Source organism: Scaptodrosophila lebanonensis, unplaced genomic scaffold, assembly GCF_003285725.1.
Source record: "Scaptodrosophila lebanonensis strain 11010-0011.00,11010-0021.00 unplaced genomic scaffold, SlebRS2 tig00000024-arrow-pilon, whole genome shotgun sequence".
Classification (NCBI taxonomy): Eukaryota; Metazoa; Arthropoda; class Insecta; order Diptera; family Drosophilidae; genus Scaptodrosophila; species Scaptodrosophila lebanonensis.
In genome coordinates, this window is record NW_022060538.1 from 20,833,140 (window position 1) to 20,848,635 (window position 15,496).

Genomic DNA, 15,496 nt, shown 5'->3' on the forward strand with positions numbered 1-15,496 from the left:
TTGTTAATCATGGTCAATTAATCTTCAAGAGAACAGGGAAGAATATTTCCACATCTTATGATCCCAAACTGCGATACACGTACGTATGTTTCAATAACTCCTCCCGAAACTTTGGACCAAGGCTTCTTATTGGTACCAGCAAATTTGGAAGTCTGTTCCAGTTTCCTATGTCCACAAATATATTGAGTTATTGGGTTTCAAAAGTTGCCTTACTCCTTTTTCGAATACTAGATCCAGTAAAAAACTGTTCAACCTGAACAGCTCGATGGTTTTCCGTATTCAATATATTTACAAACCCCGCTCCACATAATTTATATAGAAAACTTCTTTGTTAATGAAGATTTTGAGTTCGTTAATCATAAATTTGTTGTTTCTTGAGATGACGAATTTTGGAATAAGCGCAAAATTATAGGCAGGAAAAAAATCTGTTAAAGGAGACAGACAATATTCTTAGCTCAAATATGCTGTTTGTAAATAGTTCTTATAACTGATGAATCATGATGACTCGCAAATTAAAGCCCTGCTCTCAGAGCGACGCTAATCTGGTTTGAAACAGTATTTCTTTCCAATTTTTGCCGTTCAATAGGACATTGATTTGGATTTTCGTGTAGTTTTTTTTATGATATTATGGCTTTTAAGATTCTTTGTCGCTATAACTGCTTTTGGATTGGCCAAAACGTTGGTGTAGTGTAAGCTAATTGCTTATCACATTTTCATTAACAAATGTAATGTTTTTGTAGAGCATACAAAATACATTTTGAAAATAACTTTTTAATAAAATATAACACATAAAGTATATCCCACATCCACCATCAACAGATTGGGTTTACATTTTTAAATTACAAACTTTATTTGAAACTGTGTCGTGTATCCCATCACAATTTCAGCTATTCATATAGTTAAACCTCGGGCTTTAAACAGGCTATGCAAAACAGTTGCTACTGTTAGATGAGAAAAATCAAGTTTGGGTGTTAAGCGTGACGGTTAACATGCCAAACCAAGTTTGTAAGCAGCTGATTTAGCAGGATATATGGTACCTAATTTACATATTATAATCAAATCGCAGCATCTTAATGCATGCGCGTCAAATCCTCAACAATCTTAATGACATCCTCTACATCGGCGCACTTGCGTTCGCCATTCAGCGTCAGCTGCAATCGAAAGCAAAACAGAAGCCATGTTAGTGCTGCTCCATGGATTGGAAACGTTTACTACTCACCTCCAGACCGAGCACAGCATCGCGCATCTTATCGCGAGTCAAGTCTAAAAAGCTCTCAATCAGATCGCCATCAATGAAGCCTTCGCTGGGTTCTACCTTGGTATGGATCTGGAAGTTTCTATAATACGTATGCTCTATTTTGCCAACAGACTTGATAATCTTCTTAAGACGCTCCTCCAGGCCATGCAAAAAGTCATAAAAGTCCTGTGGGATTTGGGTGACAATGCCAATGGCGCCATTACAGGTGCCATAGAGGACGCACCCATTAACGGGTGTTGTGCGCTCCCCCACGTTTTGCATGACCAGCGAGCCATGACGAAAGACGTTTACAGTGTCGCCCAAATGGAAACGAGCCAGCTCCGGCAGCAGTTGGCGCTCCTCGTCTGTGGTGGCGGCACTGAATCAAGAAATTCAATAATGAGTTAATTTATATTACAAAATATAAGTTTCGATAGAGGCTTCGAAACCGTTTAAATACCAAATAACAATAATTTATCTTTGTCAAATCAATATTATGAAACAATTTCTAGTTAGTAGCTTATATTGGCTTAGAAACCATTTTTAAAGCCCATTCAGAGAGCAGCATAGCTTCTTACCTATCCTTTTGGCATACGAACAGATTGCCATTTGTTTCGGAGCCAAGAAACGTATCATCATCCAGTATTTCAACTGCACGCATCCATTTTGGTTCACAGTCGCGTGCAATCTCCACAAAAATGCCCTCCATTTGCTTGTGCTGTAGCAGAGTTATGGACCGCATCAGATCCCCAACCAGTATAAAGTCACCCTTGGCCTTTAAATATAACGCAGCTATCATATTCTGTATGTTGCACTCCATGCGCAACTCTTTCTCATTGGTCCACTCGTAGAGACGCACAAAACTGCCAATGCCGGCCAACACCTTGCCGTTGAACTCGACTAACGCATAGCAGGTCCCATCGACCTTCGTCTCGGCCACCTGAGTAAGCTTGTTGTCGTGGTAGTGAAAAATTATGATGCGACCCACCTTGGGCTCGGGCTCATCGGGGAAAACAAGCGAAGTGGCCACCACGTAGTATGTGTTTGGATCATCGCCTAGTTTAGCGGACATCAGTGATGATATAGTCTCCGGTGGCACAAATTGATGCGCATGCAACACCTCGAAGGTATTTTGATCGATAACCAGCAGATTGTGCACATCGACTTCCTGGCCCACCTCTGCATTTGCCGCCGTTGGGTTGCCTCCACCAGGCTTGGGCAAAATATTGGACGAACAAGTTATGTTCTGGGCTTGTGTCGAAGCACTGTTCCTCATCGGCTTGGCACCGCCGCGTCCGTGAACATCAATACGCATGGTGGACACGGCGAACGTCTGTGATGCTTCCTGATAAGCGATGCGACGCGGACCCTCTCCAAGTGGCACAGTGCGAATATGCAGCTTTTGTATTTCATCGATGGTGCCCAGAATGACAGACGATTTGGTGGCTAGTGCCAAGCTATCAGGATAAGCTTGCGCATTCAGAGAGCACATATGGTTCACTTCCTTTAAATTTACATTGGAGAATACGAGCTTATGGTTGGAGGAGTAGATGACAGTCGGACGATCCGAACAGGCGAATACATTGGTTGTCGCGAAGGAGCGGAAGGTGCGCAGCGTTGTGGGCTGTGTTCCCAGCGTTACCTTTTTCTTATCTGTCAGCTGGCCACTTGTCTTGTCCAGAATGAAGTAGAACATAGAACCATCGCCTAACGCACAGAGCAAATAATGGATGCCCTCAAAGGTTGTCATAAGTATAGAGCGCGGTATGATTTCTATTGGATGAGTCAATTAAAAAGGATTTAGAAATACTAGAAATAGTAAAAAACATACCCCCGCTTAGCTTCTCAGTGTAGATGGCTTCCAAATCGGGGAGCGACAAAATAACCGCCGATATATCTGTCCAAAGACCTACAGCTACCAGATCGGATTTGTTCTCCTGCTCGTCTAGCGGCGTTATGTCCAGACAGGCGACCTCGTAGGCCAAGGTTTTACGGCTTTTTTCCACTAGATTACCATCCTCGATGACAATATAGAAAATGTCGCGTGCGGAAGCCACAACAATTTGTGTGCCGTTGCATGAGACAACGCCAATGGACCGATCACCCTCGGGCTGCCATTCAGCAACCAACAATTTGGTGGAACTCTTAACCAGACGCACGCTTTCGGCTGTTACTTGAACTATCTGCAAAATTAATGCTCGTAAGTGAAGGACAATAATTTGGTAAGCCGATTGGGCTGATGATCGTGCTAAAAGCAAAAGTTTACCTGATCATACTCAACGTTTGCGCACAAAAAGGTTTGGGAATCGCTGGCGAAACCAGGTATTTCCGTCTCCTCGACCTCCTCGCCAGACAGTGTCAATATGCGTGTATGACCCACAAATGCCAGCACCAAAGTATTCTCATATGGGCTTTCGTCCATGCCCACCTTGAGGGACCACATTCCCTTGATGCCGGGCAAATCAATGCAAGCATGCTCCTGTATTCCAATACCAATGCGTATTATGCGCAGTGAGCCATCCTTGAAGCTGCCCGAGCAGGTAATAATCTGACCCTGGCCCTGGCGGTCCAGATCTACAACAGCAATATCCAGAATGGGCGCTAAATTGGTAAAATTCTCCACTGGTATTACATAAGAGCCATCAATAGCATCAGAGCTAAGGCGTACTAGCTGCGAGTCACCATGACGTGAGCCAATGTATAGAAATCCATTATCCAGGTAGGTAATACATTCGGGTATGGAAATCTCGCCCAATTGCTCCACTTTAATATCCTTAACGGACATCGTGCCCTTGCTTGTTTCGGACGTACCGAGGAACAGCATATATAGTTGTCCATCCATGTTGCCCAAGAGATAGCGTTGACCCTTGCTATCAACGCGAGCATAGCAATTAATGGTGCTCTGCCTAAAGGTGAGCGGAGCAACAGCATGATAATTGCTGCCATCATGATAAACAATGGATTCGCGTCCAATAACGACAACGCCGCCTATGGGCGAGGGCACAGGTATGAGCATAGTGGCCTCGGTCTCCACATTGTCCTGTTTCCAAGCAATTTTCATGAACTCTTTATCTCGCAAGTTAATCTCATGCGACTTCACATGACGCCCATCGTTGTCCATATGTATAACAATGACTGTGGGATTGAGGCAACCGTGCAAAAACTCTACATCGTAGACAGTTAGCTCATCCATGCTGCAAATTTATCACAAAATTAAAAAAAAAAAACACCAATCTAGAATTTTGCCCGAAACTCACCGCAAGTTGGTTGCCTTTAACTCGCTAGCATCTTTATCCATGGGTATTATGGTAAACAGACCCTGATACAAGCACATGCCAATAACACGTGCCTTTGGATCAATGGCAGCAATGACCCCACCCTCCGACGGTATGCCAACCGGGTCGGACACGTTGCCGTTAGCTTTGGTAATGACAGTTATGGAGTCCCCCACCATGCGACATTCCAATATCATGACATTGTATCGGCGTGTCAAAATGAACAGCAAGTCTTTATTGCTGTCCGGCGGACGAAAGTGGCGCATCACCGCGATGGCGCCATTTATGTTGATCTCTTTGAGTGGACGCAAGCCCTCCGGAGTAACCAAATCAATTTCCACCTGATTATTGCGCGCAATGATCAAATTAAGGTCTGTGGGGGACGTGAAATTGCCTGCAACAAAAAAGGGTTTAAGAGGACTGGCAAGAGAATAAAATAATGCCGAAGCTGATCCACATGTATCATGTAATCAAATTAGACACCGGTATAAATCTAGAATCATTTATTGCAGCGGGTTCGTTTCCCCGGCCCAATTTGTTGCTGGTGCAATACATACCGGTCAAACAAGCTACAACGGCTGTGGGCTTTTGCGCTGTCACCACATAATGATGCGACATTCTGTAGTTTTTTCAAAATTCTGGACTACTAACTTCAACTGCAGAAAATCAGTAACTTAAGTAAATTTACTAATAATAATTCGCACCTAGACGCCGGACGCGCTAAAAAAAAACGCCACACATGGCGATAAGTGCAACGAACAGTTTTCGATAGGCGCAGTCCTGAACTCTGGCAGCACGATAATGACTTACTAGTGCTGTAAGCTAGAGTAAAACAATATTACTTTTAAATGGCCGACGAGTTCCTCACTCAAAACCAACTCTATGTTCTCGTTCATATGAGTGCCGTTCGTTTGAGTTCATTCATTTGAAGCACATTTTTATTCGTAAACATTATTTGTTATATTTATTTTAATGCAGCTTAAACAAATTCAAATTTCTATTTAGAAAAATAATACTAATAATAAAATAATACAAAACATGCAACGATTTATTTTTAGATACGTTTTGTAATTAGCCGAAATAACACAAAGAACAAGTTCAGGAAGCACCCTGTGACTTTGACTCATGTGAACAAAACGATTGAATGAGCTAAACGAACAAAAATCAGGGACTAGTTCGCTCGTTCGATTGAACTTATTCCGAACGTCATACGTGTTTCCCTATTAAAAGTCATTTCTTGTAGTTAATTTGTAGAGTAAAAACGCATTTCTATTGTATAAAAGGATTGTGCAGGAAGGCAGACTTGTAAAATGGCAAGGCTCACAAAAGTCTTCTTTAATGCGGAGGATGTAAATTACGTCGGTCGTAGAAATTTGCCTCTCGTAGCGGGCGATAAGTTAATGGTAAGTTGCAAGTGTATTAGCAAAAAAAATGTGCTTGTTGTGCCTTAAATTTTGTTTGTCAGCGTATTAAGCTTTTCAACAACATGATACCTTTTCATATTTACATACATACGTATGTATGTGCGTATGTAAAATATGAAAAAAGCCGTAAAAATGATTAAGCTGGCAGCAGATCACCCACACACTCTCACTGGGCAAACTTTCATAACATACACATGTACATATATGTATATGTATGTTAATCTGCGTTTGTATGCACATACATGCATACATATATACACGCCCCATAACGTCTCGCGGCCGCTCGCTGGCTGCGCCCAGAAAATGTAGTTGTGCGTTTAATTAAACTTGGGTTAAGGTTGTTTATTTAGTGGTGGAGCCTTGAATTTGAATTCATTGCTGCCGCGTCGGCAAAATGTCATTCTGTTGCAACGTTTCTTAACGCTGTGCACCTGTATGTGCGCCATATTTCGCACCTTCTCGTAGCTACGCGATGGTGGACGCAGAGTTGCATTTGTCGTGTTTTTGAAGTTAAACAACAGCAACAACATAAGGCAAAACAGGTTTATGCTCCTAGTTAGATGCATTTCTCTTTTTTCCCAAACCTAGATGCTATTGTATTTGATTTTCTTTCTGATATTGTTGTAGATGCTAATGGACCTGAACAGCAAAGGACTTGTAATTGACAGCCCCCAAATACGTGGTCGCGAGCTGGAAGAATTTTCACGGAAATTCCATTTGCTGACGGAGGATGAGCGCCAGCAATCGCTTGAGATTAACAGTGATGAGTTTCTATCTGTTCTGAATCAGTGCGTCCAATGTGTTGGTTGTCGTCGGCGGGTGGAACGTTTGTTCTATCAATTAACGGAATCGGGGCATCGGACGCTGGATCCGCTGGAACTCCGACCAACTTGCACGCTTGGCATTACGGAGGAGAAACTGAAAACACCGCAAGCGCTGGGCACGCTGCTCTATCGCCATCATGATGTGCTCAACAACCTGCTAGACAACAAGCTGCGAAACAAAACGCGTTGCATTCTACACTCACTAGAAGCCTTCCGTGCCAAACCCTTCTCGGAGTCGTGGCGAGAGGTGTGGTCGGCCATGAAGAACAATTGTCGCAACGAGTTGACCATAATCGAGACCAAGGAGTTGCACGATGTGCTTGACAACTACCTGAAGAAACATAAGTTTTGCGCCGGCTGTCGCACAAAGGTAAGCATTAAATAACAACTCGATTAATGAATTGGCGGAGATAGATGGATAGCAAAGCGACCACCAAATATTTATTTAAGTATATCGGTGCAAATTGCCTTAAAGCCAGATCTTAAAGTTGTGTTATCGAATTGCTGCAAATGTATTGAATTTACTGCTTTTAAGTATTCATATTTCACAATCCAGAGGAGAAATGGTTGATTTATTTTGTTTGCCATCCAACATAAATAAATGGTTTTTGTTTAATTTGTAAACATCAAGATATGATTCCTCGATCAACTAACAAATAATGAGCATAGAATTTGAAGCAGCATATGTTTTTTATGTTCGATTTTTTATTTATTAAATTATTTATAACTTATCCTTTTCGTCACAGATCGAGCGCGCTTATAAAATACTCATTGGCGAGGTCACCACCAAGGAAAAAGGATACGCGGCACATCTGTACGCGCACATACGCAAGTGTGTGCCCGACCAGCACATCCACGTGAGCACGAATAAAGTCGAGTTCCTTGATGCACTTATTAAACGCGCCGAGCCGGAGGTGAATGGCAGTTACTCAAAATTGCGCGAACGCCATGCCAAAACGCTTGAGATTGCGCAGGAGGAGGTGCTGACATGCGTCGGCATGATCATGTACAAACGTTTGCATCGCATCTACGTGAGCCTGCGGGAGGAGGAGCGCGCCTGCCAAGTGCTGGCTGCCGTGGGCGTGCATGCACTCTGTCGCAGCTTCGATATGTTTGTGGAGCAGAAGCAAGGCATTAGCAATTTGGAGCTGTTGTATCAAGAGATTAGTCGCGCGGAGAAGGCCAAGGAACTGAAGCGCGAGCAAAAGAAATTAAAAAAGAAGAAGAAGAAGAGCGAAAAGAAGAATCTGCATCGCATGTGCGAGAACAATACCGATGCTGACGCCGATGCTGGTGCTGAATCTGATGATGAAGACGAAGAGGATGTGGAAATCAATGATGTAATCGATGACGGCATCGTCTGCGCCGATGAGGAGGAAGGTGAGGAGATCGAGTCTCCACCGACAGCACCAGCGCCAGCAAATGATGAAGAAGTACAAGTTCAAACAACGAAATCGAAATCGAAGAAGCAATCGAAGAAAAAGAAGCAAAAGTCTGCCGCAAAGAAGGCCAAGAAGCTGGAACAGCTACTTTCGAAGTCGACGGAGCAGCAGCAACTGCAGCAACTCGACGATGAACATCTGGATATAGCCAGTTGCATTTCCTCCAATACTGCGCCATTGTCAACCATGTCACAACATGAGGAACGTAAATGCAACGACTGTCTGGAACCCATACCCGATTGCCCCTGCGAGCAGGATGTACGCGATTCGGGCTACGGCAGTGACCCCACTTCGAACGCCAATTCGCGAACCTCCAGCGTCGTCTCTTGTTCGGATGGTCTGTGCAATCACGACACGCTGGATGAGGAGCAAAGCGGCATGGAAGTGGTGCCCTGCTATGAGGAATGCGATTGGAACTTTGGGCAACTGTTTCAGTCTGAGCATAAGCTCTCACTGCTGCAACTGATGGTAATTATCAAAGTTTCGCAAAACAAAAATTGGACATCATTCATAGAATGCTTGTGCAAGTCCACAAGATTGTTAATACGCGTCTCTATCTCTTCGTAGCACGAGTTTCACGATCAAGACGATGAAAATTATAACATTCCCGAGGAGGTGGTGTTGGCCTTTAGATACCAACACGAGCAGGTGCAGCAACAACGCGAACAACTACGCGCCAAGCTGCGTGCCAACTTCGAGCGATTGTGCCTACAGCATGGCGTGCGAACAGGAATCAACTTCAATTTTGTCACCGCCGCCTCCAATGGCCATTAAACGCATTACACAGTTGTAACTTAGTAGCGCGTAGTGATTTTTAAAAACCGCGCGCATGCATTCAAATTACACATACAATTTTTTGTTTTTGAAATAAATGAAGTATACAAGCTATGCATATTATATTTAATAATAGCCACTTAAAACTACACTATTTGATTAAAATCAGGCTCAGCAATTGCGACACTCCTCGTGGAAAGGCTCTAGTGTGCGTAAGTCGCGTCGCGTCGGTGGCAGTCCATTGGCAATGAACTTGCCACAGCGCTTACATGGCTCCAAGAATAGCTTGTAGTGACTATTTAGCCAAGTCATGTAGCTTTTCACTGCCAAATCGGGTAACGTGGGAGAGTAAAAGTGCAGCATAGCCGAATGCGTGTGCTCCTGCACCTTGCGGAAGACCTCATACCGGGATTCAGCCCACAAGTCATCATGATCGAGTTGCTCATCGAAGCCCTTCACCGTTACCCACTCGATAAGCACACCTTTAAACACTATTGCGGCTTTCAAGACATTGGCTATAGTTACAATAGCTACGGCATTCGATCCAAATGGGCGAAACACCTTGTATGTGGTATGCGTCGGGTAGTTGATTTCGCTGAGCAGCTTTTCAATGTGACTAAAAGGAAGAAAGTAAATCCACAATATAGGAAATCCAGAGATTTGCATTGTTACTTACTCTGGATCGTTGTTAAAGGAGGAAAAGGGCAAGCGTTGTCGCTTCTGGGAGCAGTAATTGTATGATCGCCTCAGCGTATTTTGATTGAGGTTGTTGAAAGCGAGAAAACTGTGATCGTGCACCTTGTCAATCCACTTATAGCTGTTGACCAATTGCGGGTACAAAGCCTGCCGATCCTGTGAAGTTTCCTGCGCTAGGTAGGTGGTGTTACCCAGATGGTAAGCAGTCGGTGGTACTTGTAGACCATTTATTAATTGTTCCACCTCGCTGTGGGTATACAAATTAGCTCAATACGCTTTAAAATAAAGCATCGCACTTACCGCAGCTGCGAATTTATGTTATTATATTTTTCTTGAAATTCGTGCACAAATTTATTACGGCTTTCCTCGACGCCCTCCCCATCGGTGCCATCCGCCAAGTGCTCGAAGCACTGCCGTACGTTTGAACGCAGATTTTTGACAGCAGTTAAGGTCACATTTAATTTATCCATGATCATAAACAATTTGTTTATAACTTTCTTCTCTCTGATATAGCAGGCCCTGGCAGCCTGGTAGCATCAACAGCTGCGATTTGGAATCGACATTTTACCACACTAGTCGTATGATTATCGATAACCGATTGCTAAGACGCATCAGTCAAACATTTCATTTCATATTGTGGGCCTGCGGCTCCTCCAGAATTGGGACGCATATTAATTGTGAAAATAATTTGTTTAAACAACATACGCCGTGATGGGCAATAAATCGTCGCTTTTCCTACGTTCCGAGGAAATTGCTCAAATACAGGATGAAACGGGCTGTAAGTACAATACAAATAATAATAACCTTGAGCACGCAGCTGGTCTAGATTTCAAAACAAATAGACGTGTTTCTGTGTTTGCATAAAAATTCCACAGACAAGTAAACGATTTGCACTTGTATGCTAAAAGCTGGTAAACTCCGTTGTTAAGCTAATTGCTTACTGTAATTATTAATCGCTGTCGGGGACGCTGACGAGCGCCGACCACTTTCGACGTTGAAGCTCCAAACTATTGTTAGATTTTGAAAATTTGCGGCGCCAGCGTCAATAAATGCGCAAATATGCATATACACGTTCCATTATATAAGGCGCATTTCATCTCCAGGCACAATAATGCACTTACGTTGCATGACGTCATCAAGAAAATGCGCTACCTTTGATACCCGTTCATTCGGTTCTCCACTGAACTTTATCTAGTGTGTCCGGAACGTGTAATTGTGGTTTGGCAGCGGCGCGCGATAAGCAAACGGAATTTGTATCCAATACTAATAGCATTAGTAATAATAGTAGCAATAATATCAAGTGGCCAGATAATGGCTTGCGCGCATAACCAGTATACATATATTATCAGCAGTCTTTGATAAGAGCGACCGCAAACACATTAAATTTAATTGGTGTGCCACCTTTTCTAATTTTCGTAGTTACGCCCAATCAAATCGAGCGGCTGTATTCACGCTTCACTTCGCTGGACCGCAATGATTGTGGAACGCTCTCGCGTGAGGATCTGATGCGGATCCCCGAGCTAGCCATCAATCCGCTGTGCGAGCGCATTGTACACTCCTTTTTCGCCGAGAGCACCGACGATCGTGTCAATTTCAGGCAGTTCATGAATGTGCTCGCTCACTTCCGGCCGCTGCGCGACAATAAGCAGAGCAAGCTGAATAGTCGCGAGGAGAAGCTGAAGTTTGCCTTCAAGATGTACGACCTAGATGATGATGGCGTTATCAGTCGAGACGAGCTGCTGTCTATTCTGCACATGATGGTGGGCGCCAACATAAGCCAGGATCAGCTGATAAGCATTGCCGAGCGCACCATTTTGGAGGCGGATCTGTGCTGTCAAGGAAAAATATCCTTTGAAGACTTTTGCAAGGCGCTGGATCGCACCGATGTGGACACAAAGATGTCCATACGGTTTCTTAATTGAGAACTACTGGCTGTGTTGTTTTTTTCTTGCTCCGGAGCAAACCATATTTTAGTCAAAAGGTGTGCCAAATAGTCTAGGCCGATTGTGTGACATATAAGGATGAAAGGGCAGATGCAGTAGCCAGAGGCAGGCATTATAAATACATACATACAAATGTATGCAGAATTTGTATTTAGTATTAACCAAGCACAGTTTTTTGTTGTTTGCTTTTAACGCTAGCTTTAACGAGCACTTTTCATTGTGCTTTCTTCTATATGTTTATGAATAGCCCAGGTTCATTCCGCATAAAGTAAACAAAAACAAATTGTAAAGGCATTTGTGTATGGCATACATAATTAATTATTTTACTATAAATCCATTTTTAGTTGCTTCAGTTAAACAAATAAATAAAAGGAAGGCGTGTAAGCTGTTGAAAATATTTTGGTAAATTTTATTGTATTTTTTCCCCCATCTATCGTATCATCATCGCTCAAAATTGGAATATATATATTTTTTTTGTGTAACGTTAATTGCATTGCAAAATTCATCCTGCCACTACTTTTTAAATAGCTTGAAACAACTGAATAATGTGCTGTGTAGTAGCGCATGGATCCGCCTTAGGAAGAGACGCCAGCGCCTGAACAGCGAAATTCATGTGGTTGAGGAAACGGCCAACTTCTTCAAATGTTCCATAAACAGCTGCAGTGAGACGTCGTCTGTGAGCACGGGAGCACCGCCATCCTGTGAAAGTTGCATGATGAAATGTTAGAAAGCAGTTGGGTAGGGCAGGCAGGCAGGCAATAAGTGAGGGGAAAATGAGCGAAGCCAACACCAAGGAGATATTATAGAACCAAAACCGTAAGCAAAACATTTGGAATAAAAACTTCACTACCGTTGCTTGGCCAATCGGCGACTTCAGAGGATACAACAATAACAACAGCAACAAGGTGGGGGGCAGAACACAATGAACGAAACGAAATGAAACGATTTTTATCAAGAAAACCAAAAATTGATTGAGATTCATTGCCGGCATTGGCTGGGAGACTCACCTGGCCATAGGCATACATATTGTTGTGCGTCTGCGAAGGATTGACTTTAGAGAGCAGGAAGCGCGCCTGCGAGCCACCGTGATCCGTGTCAATGTAACGCGGCATGGGGAAACGTGTCTGCAGAATCTCCTGGGCATCATCGACCGGAGCCTGAAGCAACTGCTTAAAGTTCTCGTATTCAGGCATGTCCTGGTACTTAAGTGCGCGCCATTGGGCAATCGTCTCGCCATGATAGATGAGTATCTGGAAGAATGTATCCATCAAGAGTATGCGGTCCGCTTGAATCGAGGCGGTGTCGAGCAGCACAGGCTCTGGTGGCCCATTGAACGAATAGCTGTAAAGTATGGGCTGTATCATGATCAGGGACTGGGTGAGGTCCTCGCGCATTAGCATGTGTCGATAGAATGTGGTCTCGTCGGGCGAATTGTTGAAGACCTGCAGGAACTGAGAGCGGCGCAGATGGTACATGAATTGCGGGAACAGACTGAAGTTCTGCGACAGGCGGAAACTGTTTGGATCATCTTTGGAGTACTCGCCGAACTTTTGGCACTGCAACAATCAAATCATCAATTTATTAGTTACGAAAAGTAATATTTTCAATATTCAAATCGGGGCCAGTCAACAACTACATTTTTTGGTAAAAACGCAACAAAACCCCGACCGAAATACTTTTAAAGGAGTATTTTACCAAGCGAATCAACTGGCGATCCACCCAGCGTAAAATATCAGGACCCTCATCAGTTTCGGCGCGGTAGACAACCATGCGTGCCATAAGCACAGCGGCAGCCTCTTGATCGAAACCAGCGCTGATGTGATGTACGTTCGCTGTGGCATCGGCCCAACTGTGAACAAAGCGAGTATATATATTATAGTGTTAGAGCGAGGATTACTTGTGTGGTAGCTCACTTTCTCGCCAGTGTGGTGACTCGAATTCGCCGCTGACCGCTCGGATGCTGATACTGTGTAATAAACTGTATACAACCCCGCCCACCTTGGGGCACGGGTGCCGCATGCTGATTGACCACCTCAAAGAAATACGCCACAGTGGAGCTGGGATTGAGTGTGCACAGCTTCCACTGCACCGTATTCCCCATGCCGATCTCCACATCCGATACCGACGGGCTCTTCACATTCAGCGACACACACGAGCCAATGCCCCCGGATATTTTTAGCTCACGCGAGCACTTCACCTCCAATGTGGCATTGAAGGCCATCTTCAGGTCATTGCGACTGTCGCGCGCAAAGACGCGCTGGAATGTTTGCTTGAACAGTGACGAATTAAATGAATCACCCATGACCATATGACCACCCGTCGAATTGCACAGCTGCTTCATCTCCAGTAAACCCGTCTGATCCAAGGCACACGAATAGATATCGACACTGTGGCCGTTGGTGGCAGCACGCAAAGCTAGAGCATCATAATGCTTGATCGCCTTCTTCATGAACTTGACGTTGTCCTTGTGGATGTCGTGATGCGATCGTATGGGGTGCTTCAGTTCATCGTCGACCACTTGGCCGGGGCCCTGGGAGCAAGGGCCACCGACAAATGTCATTATTCGACCACCCGTATTAGGGTAGGTGCACTCCAGCAGGCCCACTGCAATCGAGAGAGCAGCGCCCGTGGAGCGCAGGGAGCGCTTGCCCTGCGGCACTGGCCAAGGATCGCGCTGTAATTCACTGAGCAGATCACCCAAAGCGGTATCGCATTGATTGATTGGCTGCAAAAAGCGATGTGCCGGCGGCACAGGTGGTCCACCGGCAGCGGGATTGGGTCGCTGCTGACCGGGCATTGCCCCAGCCATAGGCTGACCTGGCTGGTGTGGTGGCTGGCCGCCGCCACGTCCAATGCCAAGCATGTCCTGCACTTGCTTGGCCGTCAAATCCTTGGTTCCGCGGAACACGTAACTCTTCGAGCAACCCTCGGCGCCCAGTTCGTGCACCTGAATCATCTTGCCGAAGGTGATAAGTCCTACCAGTGCATTGGGCGGCAGCAGACTCAAGGACATTTGCAGAGAGTCCTTCAAAGCATCTAACTCTTCCTCATCCATACAGGTGTCCACCAAAAAAATAAACACAGGCGGCATGGTGGGAGCTCTGGCAATGGTGTACTCGATGGTGCTAAAGCCGGGAATCAGCTCCGCAGGCTGATGCTGCTCCGATATGGCGGCATATTGCGGCGGAAACTGTGTCAACGTAAGCAGATGCGTCAGCAAAATGAAAGTTCACATTCTAGCTAATTGGTTTGTTTGTTTGTTTTCATTTCATATTGTACTTACGGGGTTGCGTTGAAAGCAAAAGTTGCACACCCATAACTTGGCACGGTAGTCCACCTGGCAGAGTGGATTGAGTATGGCGCGGCAATTACTCCGTGTGCACAAAACTGGATCATATTGTATGGGCGGCAGGTCGGGGCGCTCCTTGAGTGGTTGGTAGAGACATGCAAGTGGCACAACCAACCGACTGGCATCGATTCGCGACGAGGGCCAGACATTCCACGTCAGCCGGACGCCGTCGCGATCCTCGTTTTGTTGGATGAACTCCTCGTACGTGGTCATCGTTACAGAGCCTGTCTCTACAGATTCGCAACGCTTTTCACTCTGTTAATCAGTGATAAATTAATAATTAACAAAGTTTTTCGCCTGCTCACTGCTTATTGGAAAATCACTTGTTCTGGCCACGTCACAAATTTGACAGCTGGTGCTGTAGCAGGCAGCTTTCTGGTACACTTGCAACGGCCTCAAATTAAATAAAATTCCCAAATAATGTGGTACCTTTATAAAAAATATAATATATTTTCTAATATATCTACAAGTGTCTGAAATGGGTAATAAAATTATTATATTAATATTACAATTTGTTGTTACGAGTTCAATA

At 44.5% G+C, this 15,496-nt stretch overlaps 5 protein-coding genes across 6 annotated transcripts; 2 read left to right on the forward strand and 3 right to left on the reverse strand.

Moving 5' to 3' along the window:
- Positions 1-825: 825 nt before the first annotated feature.
- On the reverse strand, positions 826-5,251 carry LOC115621352 (DNA damage-binding protein 1). Its single transcript, XM_030514975.1, has 7 exons — positions 5,070-5,251; positions 4,495-4,906; positions 3,504-4,431; positions 3,069-3,420; positions 1,816-3,010; positions 1,220-1,616; positions 826-1,151 (listed from the first exon to the last, which is right to left on the reverse strand). Exons 1-7 carry the CDS (start codon positions 5,128-5,130, stop codon positions 1,071-1,073), a joined length of 3,426 nt encoding a protein of 1,141 aa, XP_030370835.1. The 5' UTR covers positions 5,131-5,251; the 3' UTR covers positions 826-1,070.
- A 442-nt stretch (positions 5,252-5,693) lies between these two features.
- LOC115621809 (gametogenetin-binding protein 2-like) lies at positions 5,694-9,090 on the forward strand. The gene is made up of 4 exons (XM_030515594.1): positions 5,694-5,915; positions 6,564-7,130; positions 7,507-8,670; positions 8,770-9,090. Exons 1-4 carry the CDS (start codon positions 5,823-5,825, stop codon positions 8,974-8,976), a joined length of 2,031 nt encoding a protein of 676 aa, XP_030371454.1. The 5' UTR covers positions 5,694-5,822; the 3' UTR covers positions 8,977-9,090.
- On the reverse strand, positions 9,075-10,175 carry LOC115621810 (mediator of RNA polymerase II transcription subunit 27). The gene is made up of 3 exons (XM_030515596.1): positions 9,973-10,175; positions 9,653-9,919; positions 9,075-9,592 (listed from the first exon to the last, which is right to left on the reverse strand). The coding sequence occupies exons 1-3, from the start codon at positions 10,146-10,148 to the stop codon at positions 9,148-9,150; spliced, it is 888 nt and encodes a 295-aa protein (XP_030371456.1). The 5' UTR covers positions 10,149-10,175; the 3' UTR covers positions 9,075-9,147.
- Positions 10,176-10,275: 100 nt separating this feature from the next.
- Positions 10,276-12,012, forward strand: LOC115621811 (calcineurin B homologous protein 1). Its single transcript, XM_030515597.1, has 2 exons — positions 10,276-10,450; positions 11,092-12,012. The coding sequence occupies exons 1-2, from the start codon at positions 10,384-10,386 to the stop codon at positions 11,592-11,594; spliced, it is 570 nt and encodes a 189-aa protein (XP_030371457.1). The 5' UTR covers positions 10,276-10,383; the 3' UTR covers positions 11,595-12,012.
- On the reverse strand, positions 11,997-15,290 carry LOC115621808 (protein transport protein Sec23A). Of its 2 annotated transcripts, XM_030515592.1 has the most exons (6): positions 14,899-15,290; positions 13,529-14,805; positions 13,311-13,464; positions 12,623-13,171; positions 12,466-12,486; positions 11,997-12,314 (listed from the first exon to the last, which is right to left on the reverse strand). In XM_030515592.1, the coding sequence occupies exons 1-6, from the start codon at positions 15,175-15,177 to the stop codon at positions 12,225-12,227; spliced, it is 2,370 nt and encodes a 789-aa protein (XP_030371452.1). In that variant the 5' UTR covers positions 15,178-15,290; the 3' UTR covers positions 11,997-12,224. The 2 variants fall into 2 exon arrangements, with proteins under 2 accessions (XP_030371452.1, XP_030371453.1); XM_030515593.1 differs by lacking the exon at positions 12,466-12,486.
- Between the last annotated feature and the right edge of the window lie 206 nt (positions 15,291-15,496).

Excerpts from the sequence above, each read along its gene's own strand:
- LOC115621809 (XM_030515594.1), top strand. The coding sequence starts at position 5,823 with ATGGCAAGGCTCACAAAAGTCTTCTTTAATGCGGAGGATGTAAATTAC. Across the intron at positions 7,131-7,506 it reads GCGCCGGCTGTCGCACAAAG|ATCGAGCGCGCTTATAAAAT; the intron begins GTAAGCATTAAA and ends TTTTCGTCACAG. Across the intron at positions 8,671-8,769 it reads TCTCACTGCTGCAACTGATG|CACGAGTTTCACGATCAAGA; the intron begins GTAATTATCAAA and ends ATCTCTTCGTAG.
- LOC115621811 (XM_030515597.1), top strand. The coding sequence starts at position 10,384 with ATGGGCAATAAATCGTCGCTTTTCCTACGTTCCGAGGAAATTGCTCAA. Across the intron at positions 10,451-11,091 it reads AATACAGGATGAAACGGGCT|TTACGCCCAATCAAATCGAG; the intron begins GTAAGTACAATA and ends TAATTTTCGTAG.
- LOC115621352 (XM_030514975.1), bottom strand. The coding sequence starts at position 5,130 with ATGTCGCATCATTATGTGGTGACAGCGCAAAAGCCCACAGCCGTTGTA. Across the intron at positions 4,907-5,069 it reads CGTTGTAGCTTGTTTGACCG|GCAATTTCACGTCCCCCACA; the intron begins GTATGTATTGCA and ends TTTTTGTTGCAG. Across the intron at positions 1,152-1,219 it reads ATGCTGTGCTCGGTCTGGAG|CTGACGCTGAATGGCGAACG; the intron begins GTGAGTAGTAAA and ends TTTCGATTGCAG.
- LOC115621810 (XM_030515596.1), bottom strand. The coding sequence starts at position 10,148 with ATGATCATGGATAAATTAAATGTGACCTTAACTGCTGTCAAAAATCTG. Across the intron at positions 9,920-9,972 it reads AACATAAATTCGCAGCTGCG|CGAGGTGGAACAATTAATAA; the intron begins GTAAGTGCGATG and ends GTATACCCACAG. Across the intron at positions 9,593-9,652 it reads TCCTTTAACAACGATCCAGA|TCACATTGAAAAGCTGCTCA; the intron begins GTAAGTAACAAT and ends TCTTCCTTTTAG.
- LOC115621808 (XM_030515592.1), bottom strand. The coding sequence starts at position 15,177 with ATGACCACGTACGAGGAGTTCATCCAACAAAACGAGGATCGCGACGGC. Across the intron at positions 13,465-13,528 it reads GTCACCACACTGGCGAGAAA|TTGGGCCGATGCCACAGCGA; the intron begins GTGAGCTACCAC and ends CTTTGTTCACAG. Across the intron at positions 13,172-13,310 it reads ATCGCCAGTTGATTCGCTTG|TGCCAAAAGTTCGGCGAGTA; the intron begins GTAAAATACTCC and ends TGATTGTTGCAG.